The following is a 13,468-nucleotide window of genomic DNA, read 5'->3' on the forward strand; positions in this document are numbered from 1 at the left end:
ATAAGGAAGACGGAAAATCCTTCATACATTTAGTGCCATCTTACTTTGATTTCTCTTCTCATAGCAAATGCCAAGACCTCAAACACTTTAGGGGGGAGAAAGGTTTGTTTTCAGCTTTAAGCTTAAAGGTTCATCATCCAGGAAAGCCAAAGCAGGAGCTACAGAGCTGCTATTTCTCAACCTGTGGGTTACAACCCCCATGGGGAGTTGAACAACTTTTTCACAAGAGTCACCTAAGACCATCTGCATTTATATTACAATCCATAACCATCAAAATTTACAGTGATAAAATAGCAGTGAAAATAAGTTTGTGGTTGGGGGTCACCACAACAGGAGGAACTGTATTAAGGGGTCGCAGCATTAGGAAGGTTGAGACCCACTGCCATAGAGAAAGCTACTTACTTCTTTGCTTGCTCCATCATTTCTGAATATGCTCCACCATGCAGAATTCTCACAGAACCCAGGAACACTTTCCTGGATGGCATGCTTTACCCTTGGATGGACTAATGTACATCACTTAGAAATCAAGAAATGTCCCCCAAATAGGGATGTAGGCTAACCTGATTGAATCAGACACCTATGAGAGTCCCTTGGGTAGTGCTGGGCTGCATGACCGGGATATCTACAGCTAACAAGGTCATCTGCACCTGCAGGGTTTGTCACCTACACCAGTTCTTTGGTGTTGATGAAGACTTGAAGTACTATTCAAGGCTTAGGGACAGTGGCGTATGCAGAGAGTGTCTCTGCAGTGTCAAGTCTCTGGGGACAGTTAAGGTGTGAAGCACAGGTAGAGAAGATGCCACATTGATTGCTTCTGTAGGCTTCCTCATAAGAGTTATTATCTGATGCTTATACAGGCATGGGGAATAGCTCAACCCTGGTCCTTTTCTGTATGGATACGGTTTCTCTCAAGTGCATAGTACTGAGGTTGAACCAGGACTGACTGATAACTGAAACCTTCACCACATCTTTCACATTACAACCTTGATGGTCAGGGTAAAGATTGTTGTTATTTAAGATACAAAGAAACACTAAAAGCTGGTCACTACCTTCACGTTTGACTGGCTGGTGACACACTTGCCCTTCCTCAGATGCGTGGCTTCTCTACTCAGTGCATTTGTTCGTGCTCTGTGAGGTCTCAGTGACCATCATAGGCTTTACCGCATTCCACACACTGTGGAGTTTCTATTCAGAATGAACTATTTGGTGTCTTTTAAGTGATGAAGAAGTATAAACTTTTTTACGACATTTGTAGGATTTCTCTTTAACATGAACTGTCCTGTGTCGAGAAAGGGTATAACGATTAACAAAGGCTTTGCCACATTCCCCACACTTGAAGGCCTTCTCTTCAGAATGAATTGTTTTGTGGACCTTAACATATGAAGAACAAGAAAATCCTTTGCCACACTCCTCACACTTGTATGGTTTCTCTCCAGTGTGAACAAGCTTGTGCTGGGTGAGTGTATACAGCTTAGTAAAAGCTTTGCCACATTCCCCACACTTGAAGGGATTGTCTTTAGAATGAATTCTTTGATGTGTTTTAAAGTCTGAAGAATAGGAAAAACATTTGCCACACTCTTCACACTTGTAGGGTTTCTCTCCAGTGTGAGCTATCTTGTGTTCAGTGAGGACAGAGGGCTTAATAAAACCCTTCCCACACAGGTCACACTTGTAGGGTCTCTCTCCACTGTGGACTGTCCTGTGCCTCTTAAGGGTTGTACGTGTAGTAAAGGTTTTGTGACAGTCTTCACACTTGTATGGTTTCTCTCCAGTATGAATTTTTTTATGTTTTTTAAGATCTAAAGTAGAGTAAAACATTTTGCTACATTCGTCACATTTATAAGATTTCTCGCCAGTATGGTGTAATTTGTGCAAAGTAAAGTATGAGAGAGTAGAAAAGGTTTTTCCACATTCCTCACATCTGTGTGGTTTCTCATTGGTGTGAGTTCTCTTGTGTACAGAAAGTTCTGGGTGAGTACGAAAATCCTTGCCACATTCTTCACATTTGAAGGGTTTCTCTTCACAATGAATTCTTTTGTGTCTCTTCAGTTTTGAGGTAGAGGCAAACATTTTTCCACACTCTTCACACTTGTGGCATTTCTCTCCACTATGAACTATTTTGTGCTGAATCAGGGAAGAATTAGTAGAAAAGGCTTTTCCACAGACTTCACACTTGTACAGTTTCTCTTGACAATGAAGTCTTCTATGTTTCTTCAACTTTGAAGTAGAATAAAACATCTTCCCACATTCTTCGCACTGATAGGATTTCACTCCAGTATGACTCAGCTTGTGCTGAACTAAGGAAAAATTGTAAGAAAAGGCTTTCCCACATTCTGCACACTTGTATGGTTTCTCTCCAGAATGAACAAGCTTGTGCTGAGTAAGAGAATAAAACGTAGAAAAGGCTCTGCCACATTCCCCACACTTGTAGGGATTGTCTTCAGAGTGAATTAATTGGTGTCTCCTATGAGCTGAAGAAGAAGAAAAACATCTGCCACACACCTCACACTTGAAGGGTTTCTCTCCAGTGTGAGCTATCTTGTGCTCTGTAAGCACAGAGGGCTTAGTAAATCCTTTTCCACACAGGTCACACTTGTAGAGTTTCTCTCCAGTATGAGCTGCCCTGTGTCTTCTAAGGGATGAGTGATTACGGAAGTCTTTGTGACAATCTTCACAGGTATATGGTTTCTCTAGAGTATGAGTTTTTTGATGTACCTGTCGGTGTGAAGAGCAGGAAAATCTTTTTTCGCAGTCTCCACAATTGCAGAGATTCTTTCCGGAATGATTTCTGTGACGTTGCTTAAGAAATGAAGGATAGCAAAAGGATTTGCCACATTCATTACACTCGTATCTTTTCTCTTCAGAATGGGTTTCTTTATGCTGGCTAAGGACTAAGGCAGAGGAAAATGCTTTGCCACACTCGTCACACTTGTAGGGTTTCTCTCTGCAATGAACTTTTTGATGTTGCTTAAGGAAGGAAGGGTCATAAAAGGCTTTGTCACATTTTTCACACTTGTAGGGTTTCTCTCCAGAATGAATTCTTTGGTGTTGCTTCAGCATTGAAGGGTAGTAAAATGATCTGCCACATTCTTCACACTTGTAGGTTTTTTCGTCAGTATGATTTTTGTGGTGTATAAAGAGTGATGAGCGAGTACTGAAGGCCTTATGACACACTTTACACTTGTAGGGCTTTTCCCCAGTATGAAGTCTCTGGTGTATTGAAAGGGTTGAGCGAGAGCTAAGGGCCTTACCACATTCTTCACACTTGTAGGGTTTCTCCCCTGTATGAGTTCTCTGGTGTTTAATAAGGAGTGAGTTATAATCAAAGGCCTTGCTGTAATTGTTACAGACATTAGGCATTGTTCCTGTTGAGAAAAGGTTGAGGTATAATCAAAAGCTAAGCAATATCCTTTTTTATTTATACTTTTTAATATATTTTATTAATTCATTCATATTACATCTAAATTGTTGTCCCATCCCTTGTATCTTCCCGTTCCTCCCTTCCTCCCATTTTCCCCTTACTCTCCTCCCCTAGCAATATTCTTTATACTTATAATGACTATGTTTAAAAATGGGGAGATTTATTCATATATATTCAACCATAAGTCAGAAACTACAATATATTTCAACACCTATTGTCACCGGAGCCAAGAAGTCTCGGAATGACCACATATTTCCCGATACCGAAACCAACCTAGTCCTTCTGGCTCTTCATTGGGGGGTAGGTGTAGGGTTTTTTTTCTTTCTGGCCCAGATTCTGGTAGTTAAAATAAACCTTGACAAGAACTCATTCCCTGGGTCTCCTTCTAAGAGTAAAGATGTTGATTGAAGAAGTAATGGATAAAATACTTCCGTTAGATCCGTGTTTTATGTCACGTATGGGGATGCTGAGTGAGTGTACAGTCCGCTTCATATATGCGGTCTCAGCTTTATCTTGCCTTCTTTTTTGACCCAATCCCTGACTCTCCTCATAGAACAGAGAGCCAGGCCACTGCCTGAGCTCACTTTGGATTTAAGGAACTGGAAGCCATGGGGTTCTTCTTCCTTCCTGCCTGTGCCCCATGAGTGGTACCAACTTTCTTTCTGAGGCTGTATTAGTGAGTCTGGGAAACTCCATGTTTGCTCTTCTTTAACCCACTCATCCCCAGCACCAAACCCTCCCTTATGGTCTTATCAGGAGCCCAAAACTAGTCAGCTCCCAGCCCCATACTCAGAAAGGAGAACAGGACAACCAGGAAAAGACAGCATGAACTTGAAAACAGCTAAGAGGTGAACTACTTCCAGTAGAGGTGTCTATTATTTGCCTCATGGTAGGAAGCTGTGTAGAATAAATGACTTACAGAATGTTCATCCTTGAAAGGATAAAAAGGACGCTCTGTGTAAAATCGCTCAATAATAACTGCAAAAGCATAGTCAGCTAAGTTCTGATAGATGTTTAATGTTGAATGCATTTAATGATGATCATGGTAAGTCTGAATGCTATTTAAGTCATAAAGACTGTGTTGAGTTTCTTATAAAGTTCTCCTGGAAACATTCAAGGTAAGACAGTTTAGCAATATGTGCATGGGTTACAGTGATTAATCACATAGCCCTTGATGTGTAGTCTGTCATTTTCGTAAATCTAGCTGTGCCTGCTACAAATACTTACAGCTGAGCTTGTTAAATGTTAACATTCTAGCCAGGCTTGGTGCCAAACCTTTAATCCCAGCAGTCAGGAGGCATAGGGAGAGGCAGGCGGATCACTGTGAGGTCCAGGACAGTCATGGCCATACAGAGAAACCCTGCCTTGAAAAACAAAACAAATCAACCAAACAAAAATCTTCAAAAAAGGACATAGGCAAGGTCACTGACCTCTCACCTGAGCATCCACTCAATCCTCGAGGACAAGTGCATGGAATTGGGCCTCAACTGCACAAGGTTTCAAGGTTTTGTGGAGACACTAGGCTATACAGACAAGAAAACCTAAAACTGGTTGGAGTCCACCTCTGCAATCATGGGGAAGCTTTTATATGTACCCAGTAATGGCCCCCAGGAGGACAGATACTGTCTAACACCCTCCCCTTGGGGAAATTTTCTTAGAACAAATGGTAAATTTAGTTGTTCATGTTATTGTGTCTGACTTGAAATTGCTTAACCAAGGGGGGAGGGGGATAGATGTAAAGGTCACAAGGCTGGTCCAAAGGTAGTGAGTGATCTCAATGGATTCATTACAGTCAGTTGCTAGAACTCCCGTCCTATACTTCCTGCCTCTAGATTCTTGTTTACAAAAAAAATGTTCTCCCTTCCAAGGTTATTCATAAGTCTAAAGCTTTTGTGGGATGTAAATTTTCTCTCTTAGACCAGTGAAACCATTTTAAAAGGTTACAAATGACATAAACTTGAAGCTCTATCTCTAAAATGGGGGTTAAATCATTTTAAATAAGGTAATTAATTTTATTTCTTCTCAAGTCTCTGATGGGGTTGAATACCAGATAGTTAAGTTTTTACAACTAAGCTTAGTTGTTTAGGGGTTAAGATGTTTTTAGGTCTAGATACATGTTTTAAGTTGATAGAGATGAGATATGATAGATATTGATTTACATTCAGAATTTTAGACTCACTAAGATAGGAAAGATGTTTTCTTCAAGGTTGCCAAATACAAATAGCCAAATCACAATGAGGGTAACATTTATGTAACTCCTGATTGTGTCATGGTCCTTGTTGCTGCAGGTAGTTTATTTTATTTATGTGTAATAATATAAATGTATATATAAAAGTAATTAATTAAAATATACTAAAAAAGAAAAATTAGATAGATAAAGAAGAGGCCAAAACCATAAAATCTTTAAGAGGTCACAGTAGGTCTAAATACATTACACACCACTCATAGTAGGTAAGTCTTAAAGATCATATACTTAATGGTCAAAAGTTAACATTCTACAGCCTATTAACGCTAATAGAAACTAACTTACAGATGTCTATCTAGTCACGTAGGTCTTTGCTAACTTCTTTAGCCTTTAATCATTTGGAAAACTGAGTCATGAGTAGAACTGTGGTGATAATGAATTGCACACCTTTCTATGATTCTCTCCTCTGAATGTACTCTTTTTGCTTTGTTTGTTTGTTTGTTTTTGCATTTTTCTTAGTTTGTTTTGCTTTGAGACAGGGGTTCTCTGTGTATCCCTGTGTGTCCTAGAACTCACGTGGTAGAGCAGGCTGGCCTCAAATTCAGAGATCTGCCTGCCTCTGCTGCCTGAGTACTGGGATCAAAGGCATGCACCACCACTGCCTCCGGCAAATGTATCTTTTATGATCAAACAAGATACTAATGGAGAGCATCTGTAGGATTGATTTAGCTTCTGTAAAGGTACACAATAAAAGAATCAGGAAAATAAAGTGCCCAGTCTCTCCATGGACCCTATTTATGGTTTAAAGTTGGTACGGCATAAAAGATTTTTTTTCAGGCTCAAATTTTTAACTAAGGTAAAGTTACTTTTATTTATAAAACTCCAATCTTATGAGTTACTAGTTCGTTGTAAGCTGTTACAAGAAAGATAATTAATACAGAGCAGTTAATGATAAGCCACCTCTATGTGATTGAATGCCTTTAATGTATCCAACCCTGTGTTTGTAGCCCCACTAAATATACGTGTACTCATTTACATAGACAATGTTGGAGGAAAAGACTAAGATCTACCTGCCATTATACAGTCTTGTCTCCATGCAATCAAAGTTAAACCTAAAGCAGATATCTCAAACAAATTTAAGGCCAACAAAACATTTTAATAGCTCTGATGTATCTGAAATATCATGTCCATAAATACAATTTTCAGATGTCTTAAAATGAATATTTAAGAAAATTTAAGTATTTTCCTAAAAATAAATAGAGCCTTACAACTCTTTAAAAGACTTAAAATCTATTAGCTTCTAAGAAAGCCATATGAACGACCCCTGGATTTCCGCCCACTCCCAGCCCTGGCAACAATATCCTGCTGTGCAAATGTTCCCAGACAGCCTCAAATGCAGCTTTGGGGTATCCACGTTTATAACATAAAGCAAGTTGTTGTCATCAACAGATATGAAAGCTTGGAAACTCCTGACCCCTGTCAGACTCCAGTGTGGTGGAATTGTGTGTTTATGAAACTTTGTAAGCCCAATCATGCTTCACTGTAGGATATAGAGTTCTTTCTGGGTGAGCCCGCTCTACACAGCCACCAAATAAATGACTTAGTCTGGCCAGCATGGAGCGGCAGTCCCCTGTTTCTTGCATTACAACTTACACATAACAAAAGGAACTCTGCATGATCATTAAAGATAAGAAGAGCTCATCAGAGAGGAAGAACAAAGCTTAGACATGTAAACGTCATACATGCCTGAGAGATGACGTTTCATGATAGCAGAAGACATTAAAGGAAATACCTTAAAAATGAATTTTACCACAATGAATGTCTCAATATACATGGTAAAGTCTGGCTTCCTGTTCTATCTTGGGCTCTCTCACGTGTCCTCTGTTCCCCTCATTCTACACACCTGGAGGCACAGTGGCAGCTGCTTGTGTCCTCACATCCCAAGGCCCTTGTCTCTGCTCCAGAAATGTCACCAGATGGGGCTTAGACACAGCAAGACCTGTTTGTGGGAAAGAGGAACAAGACTGTTTGAGTGTTCTTCTACTGGCAATTGGCACGACCCTTCCAGGACAGTGTTTATAAGGGAAGAGATGACGCAAGAAATGATTGCAGACAATTAGTTCCTTAAATGGTTTATGACAGGTGTTCTACAATACATAAAGGAATGTACCATGTCCAGATTCTGAGTTTCATTTAAAGGGAAAGACAAATTAAAACTGAATTGTGAAACACTTCATTTAACAAGTGTGCTCCATGCCTCACTCCCTTGAATTCCTAGCAGTGAAAGGATGCACACTTCCAACACAGACAGGTTAAACACACAAAGAGAAAAACAACGAAATGGTTCTTAGCTATACAGCACGCTGCCTTAGTTCTTTAAAAGATTATGAAACTCACTGTTAAAAAACAGTCTCCCATGACATATTGTACAAAGTGAGGAAGCTACATGTTGATTGTGAGATACAAATTAATTACAGATGCACTCCTCACCCAGGAACACAAGGTGGCTGTAGGTCTCCAGCATCACATCCCTGTACAGACTCCACTGAGCAGGCTCCAGGCATTCCCACTCTTCTGGAGAGAAATCAACGACCACATCCCAGAAGGACAGCATTTCCTGAAACAAAGACCAACGCATGATATCACAGTTTAAATTAATAAAAAGCATTAAAAAGTAATGTAAATATGAATAGGCACTTTGGTAAATAGTTCTCGTGATAAATTGGTACAAACTAGGGTCATTTGAGCAGAACAAAACATAACTGGCAAAATACCTCTATATGGTATTATTTTCTTAATTGGTGATTGATATGAAACAATCCGGCCTATTGTGGATGGTGCTACCCTAGGCAGGTAGTCCTAGAAGTTGTAAGAAAGTGGGCTGAGCAAACCATGAAGAACAAACCAGTAATCAATTTTCCTCTGTGGCCTCTGCTCCAGTTCCTGCCTCTAGTTTCCTGCGTGATATCCTCCCGTGGTAGACTTTTACCTGAAGCTGCAAGCTGAAATACATCCTTTCTTCTCACCCTTGCTCTTCATCACTGTGGTTATCACAGCAAGAGAAACCTTAGCACAGGCGGTATGTGCTTGTGGACACAAATCTAGATTTTATGCGACGGAGAAGGAGAGCTAGAAGTGCTTCAAACAGAGGGGAGTCAAAGTCTTCTGACCTTTCTGGAATGGTCACATGATCTCACACTGGCGCCATCTTCATGGAAAGCAAAGACAGAAGATCCTGTAAGCTCATGTGCAAACTCTTCTTTTAGGAGAGCTGCAGTGTAAAATGATTGCATCTATGCTATTCAGGACTAGTCATTACGTCTCTCTCTCTCTCTCTTGAAAGATTGCAAAGCAGTTTCCATCACTATGAAAACTTGTCCTTAGGCAGGAGACCTTCAGGTCAGCTGCAGCTGTTATCCCCTGAGCCTTGTGTCTGAAGCACAAAATCTTTTCAGCATTGGAAGGAGGGAATAGAAAAGATTTTGTGACAGCAAACATGTACCTTTTATTTAAAAAAAAAAAACAACTATACTGGGAAAATGTCTTATATCAAAGGGAAGAGTGAAGCAGCAAGGAGGACAGTAGATCCATGTCATAGTAGACTGAAGAAAGTTAGTGAATAGAACATTCAGTACATTTTAAGAAAAGGAGCGATTAGGCTCTGTTGAAAGTGGAACACTTTCCCACATTTACAGGTAAGTGAAAACCAGACCCTACTCTTCTTTACCGAGGAGCTCACGGACAGAGAAAATGCTCAGTGTGGAGAACTGTAGCAACTCTCTGGACAGAATGAAGATGGAAACACTGATCCTGGGAGAACTGAAACAGATCCCCGGTGGTGAACCGACTGCCAGGACCACTCACTAGTGCTGACCAGCACGGGTCCCCACTGTTCCATCTGGGAAGTGTCTGCTGTGCTCAGGCCACTCTCCTCACTGTGGGCTTCCTGTGAGGGGAGGGCAGAAGGCCTGCCACATGGTCTCATTGAGTTGGATTTTAGCTGATATAACTAAAAGCAAACAATTCAGGGGAAGTGGAGACTGGCAATGTTCATTTCCATGAAGAAAAAAAAAATGCAACAAACTAACGGCCTGAGAGGGACAAACTGTGACTAACCAAAATTCGCTGCAAACCCAGACTAGCTACTACTATTCTCATCTGGAGCCTACCTGTCCTCTCTTTGCGTGAAGGCTGCTCCTAGAGTTAAGCCTTCAACAACAGAACAGACAGGGCAGACCTCATGAGAACTCTTAATGCTCTTTCAGTGTTCCCCTGAAAATTTTTTTCACATGATCCAGACAAACGTGACTACTGGAGATTGTGGAGAAGTCAAAGCCACATGCAAAGACAGGGCTGTATTACTGCGCAGGCTCCAAACACTAGTGGCCCTCCATCCAGACCTGGACTGTCTATCAACCACAGAGCATAGCACTTTAAAAACACTACACACTTCATGAAGTAGCAACTCACAGGTCTCTGTCCCAGCTCTTGACAACAACCATTCATTTAAAAATTTTTTTATTTTATTAATTTATTCATATTACATCTCAATGGTTATCCCCTCCCTTGTATCCTCCCATTCCACTCTCCCTCCCATTTTCCCCTTACTCCCCTCCCTTATGACTGTGACTGAGGGGGACTTCCTCCCCCTATATATGCTCATAGGGTATCAAGTCTCTTCTTGGTAGCCTGCTATCCTTCCTCTGAGTGCCACTAGGCCTCCCCATCCAGGGGACGTGGTCAAATGTGAGGCACCAGAGTACGTGTGAAAGTCAGACCCCAATCTCCACTCAACTGTGGAGAATGTCCTGTCATTTTTGCCTTTGGCTATACTGACTCAGTGCATGGAGCTGACCCTGAAGAGGACATGCAAGCGCATATGCCCCATGTTTTTATCGGCATCATGTCTCTGTCCTGAAAAGGGTCCACACTTCTAACACCACAGGGCGAGGTGTTAGTTTCTGTTATTTTCCAGGCTGGCACCGTAGGACTAACATCACTGGAACGAAGCAGAACTCAGATTATCCCGTTATGTAATTGTTCTGACTCCCTATCGGAGTGTTGGTATAAGGATTCTGCCCACAGGAATAGGCATGGTCAATGCCTAAAGCAAGCAAACCATCCTTAAATCCACAGTTCATTCCAAAGAAGGTGGTGTAAACACCACACACACCAATCTCATCCCAGGAACTTAGCCACTTGGTGAACTTCAGTCACCTAAAACCAGCATCCTGGCCACCCAGTCAGTACAGAAGGGACCGGAACTCCCGTTGCCAAGACGTACTTAGGAATAACAGCCATGTGACAAAGGCTCAGCATCTGAAGACAGGCTTCAACAGCCAAGCTGTGATGTGAGCTCCCAACACCACCTCCAGCCAACGACTGTCAGAAACCCACCCAAGCAATCCTGTATCTTCCATGCGTCTCCATTCCTGAAGTACCAAGCCTCATCTCCTGGCTCAAAAGCACAGGAGGATTAAGGCAGCAAGATGCCTTCTTACAAGCTGGCTATTTCCAGCATCAACCCCATTATTTTTCTTGCCAGCCCTGATGTGCATGCTGATGGGGCCCAAGCCAGTTCTGCCCAGCACCTCCAGGAAGCTTAGATCCCACCCCTCCTCCACTTCCTTCAAGCCCGACTACGCCACGCCCACTCCTCACTCTCCTTCAGCCCTGCAAGGCGGCCCTGCACCCTGGACCAACCTCCATGTCAGAGGTGCACTGGGAGAGCAGAGCAGGACCAGATCTCGGGGAGGTCGCGGGTGTGTTTACCAAAAGCTGAATGGTGATTTCCAGTGTAGCTTCTGTTCCGTCAGAATCACAGGGACTACATTTCCCAGAGGCCTTGCGTGTTCCAGGAACCCTGGGAGAGAGGCTTCCACTGTTCATGGTTTCTGCTCCTAAGGTCTGCAGAACTGGCTGCAGAGTAAAAGCAGAGTAGCATCTGGAGAGCTCTGGGAGTCAGGCTGCTTTGTAAATTCCAAAACAGGAAGTGTTTGCATGTGAGCTGGGTCTTTCACAGTAATGTTTATTCAGTTTACACGTCATTTATGATCCAGAATAACAGAGCTACAAACTGACAGTGAAGGGCGGGGGGAGGGGGTGGGGGGGTTGAGCGGGGAGGGGGAGGGGGAAAGAAGAGGAAGAAGGAGGAGGAGGAGGAGGAAAGAAATAAAGAGAGAAGAAATTTAGTTTCACTTGAACATAATGATAGCAAGAATTGAATGTGGGAATGAAAATTATCTGTTTTTTTAACTTAATTTTTGAGCCAGCCTTGGTGTCATTGCATGTGCTCCCATCTGCTCTGAATTTTATGGCAGAAGGACCCTGAGTCCAAAGCCAAAAAGGGCAAGATAAAGACCTTGTATCTAGATAAAACATAAGAAAACAGAAGGAAGTTACCTTGGGGGCAACACACTAGCATAGAATGAAGTTAGCTTTTGCTTAATACCCAGTACTACACTAAATGCCCAGTACTATACATTTATATTAGGAAGAACCACGGATCCTGTCTTACAAATATGTCTGTCAGCTATATTGGGCCAGAAGGCTGAAGATGGTGTCCCAACTTTATAGGGAGTTTTGGGTGACTGTTCAGGCAGCAAATTGTCTCTGTCATTTTTTTTCCCCCTTCTCATTTTGAAAGCTGCTAACCTGCACTTCTGGTTTACTCAAGTAATTAAATTTCATTCCTTCTCAAGTCTCTGATGGTTTTGAAGACCAGCTAGTATAGTCTTGCAATTAATCTTAGCTGTTTAGGGGTTAAAATACCTCACTTTAAACCAAACCCTTCTACCCTGGCAGCCTTCCTCTCAGAGTTTCACTTTCATCTCTTACTAGGAAAGTCCATGCCTCACAGTTCCCATAAACTTTAACAGTCCCGACACTGTCAAATTCTCTCGATTTTGCAGTTCAAGCAATTGCTTACCCAATGGTGCTTACAGCATCACTACTTCAACATGCCGCGGAGCCATGGAGCCAGCCTATTGCAAAAGGGAAAAATAGCTATTTAGCAGGGAAAGATAAGAGCACGTACAACAGAGATGCAGTGGGAAAAGCCAGATCCTACAGCACCACCTGTGTCTGGGGTCCCTGATAGAATGATCTGGAGTCCAATGTAATGTATCCTACTCAAACCTCCAGTGCTGTGGCCTGAAACACCCATCAACCCTGTGTCCTCCTCTCCTTCCATGCCTGGTGCCTAAGGTTCTGGCATGTGTACATTGTGATGTTTTAATGCCACTGTTGCAGGGTGTTCACTCAAAAATTACTGCTTGGACATGGGTTTAAAAGCCAACAGAAAATGTTTATTATTTGCTCATCCGGGAGTAGTGTCAGGCACCTGTAATACCAGTGCATAGGAAGGCAGAAACACGGGGATTTCTTTGAGGTTAGACCAGGTTGCCCTAAATTTGGTAGAACTGCCTGCCTCTTTCTCCTGGAGTTCTGGGATTTAAGGTGTGCTCCAGCATGTGGGGTATGTGTTACAGTTATCCCACACGCAGCTCTTCACATTTACCATAGAGACTGGATCATTCTCCTGTGATCACTAGTACACAGCAATGGCATGTGCGTCACTGATTATTTAAACATGTGCTCATTCATATAAGGAGGAGACAGATAGACTACATGATTTCTATATGGTGATTAGAAGTAGCTTTGTGATTGCCTATCAAAAGCAGCTCCTCGTGCCTCAGTGCCCATCATATACGCATAGACTCTGCTTTCTGATAGAGGTTTGTACTTTGGCTTCTCACCTGATCTGCACAGGAATAGCCATTCCTGCCAAGAGACAGGAGGCCGCAATACTCCACAGTGCCCAATCTGGCTCATCCCGTGAGCTCATTTGACACCCCCGTGAA

General features: G+C 42.2%; 1 protein-coding gene across 1 annotated transcript in view; it reads right to left on the reverse strand.

Annotated features, from left to right (window-relative positions):
- Positions 1 to 11,407, reverse strand: part of LOC127193807 (zinc finger protein 91-like) — a 36,340-nt gene extending 24,933 nt beyond the window's left edge. Inside the window, 4 exon segments of the mRNA XM_051151044.1 lie at positions 1,270 to 3,365; positions 7,510 to 7,605; positions 8,097 to 8,223; positions 11,310 to 11,407. Of these exon segments, the coding sequence (XP_051007001.1) occupies positions 1,270 to 3,365; positions 7,510 to 7,605; positions 8,097 to 8,223; positions 11,310 to 11,315 (2,325 nt within the window). The 5' untranslated portion in view covers positions 11,316 to 11,407.
- Positions 11,408 to 13,468: the final 2,061 nt, after the last annotated feature.

This window comes from Acomys russatus, chromosome 9, assembly GCF_903995435.1.
Source record: "Acomys russatus chromosome 9, mAcoRus1.1, whole genome shotgun sequence".
In the NCBI taxonomy this organism is placed as follows: Eukaryota; Metazoa; Chordata; class Mammalia; order Rodentia; family Muridae; genus Acomys; species Acomys russatus.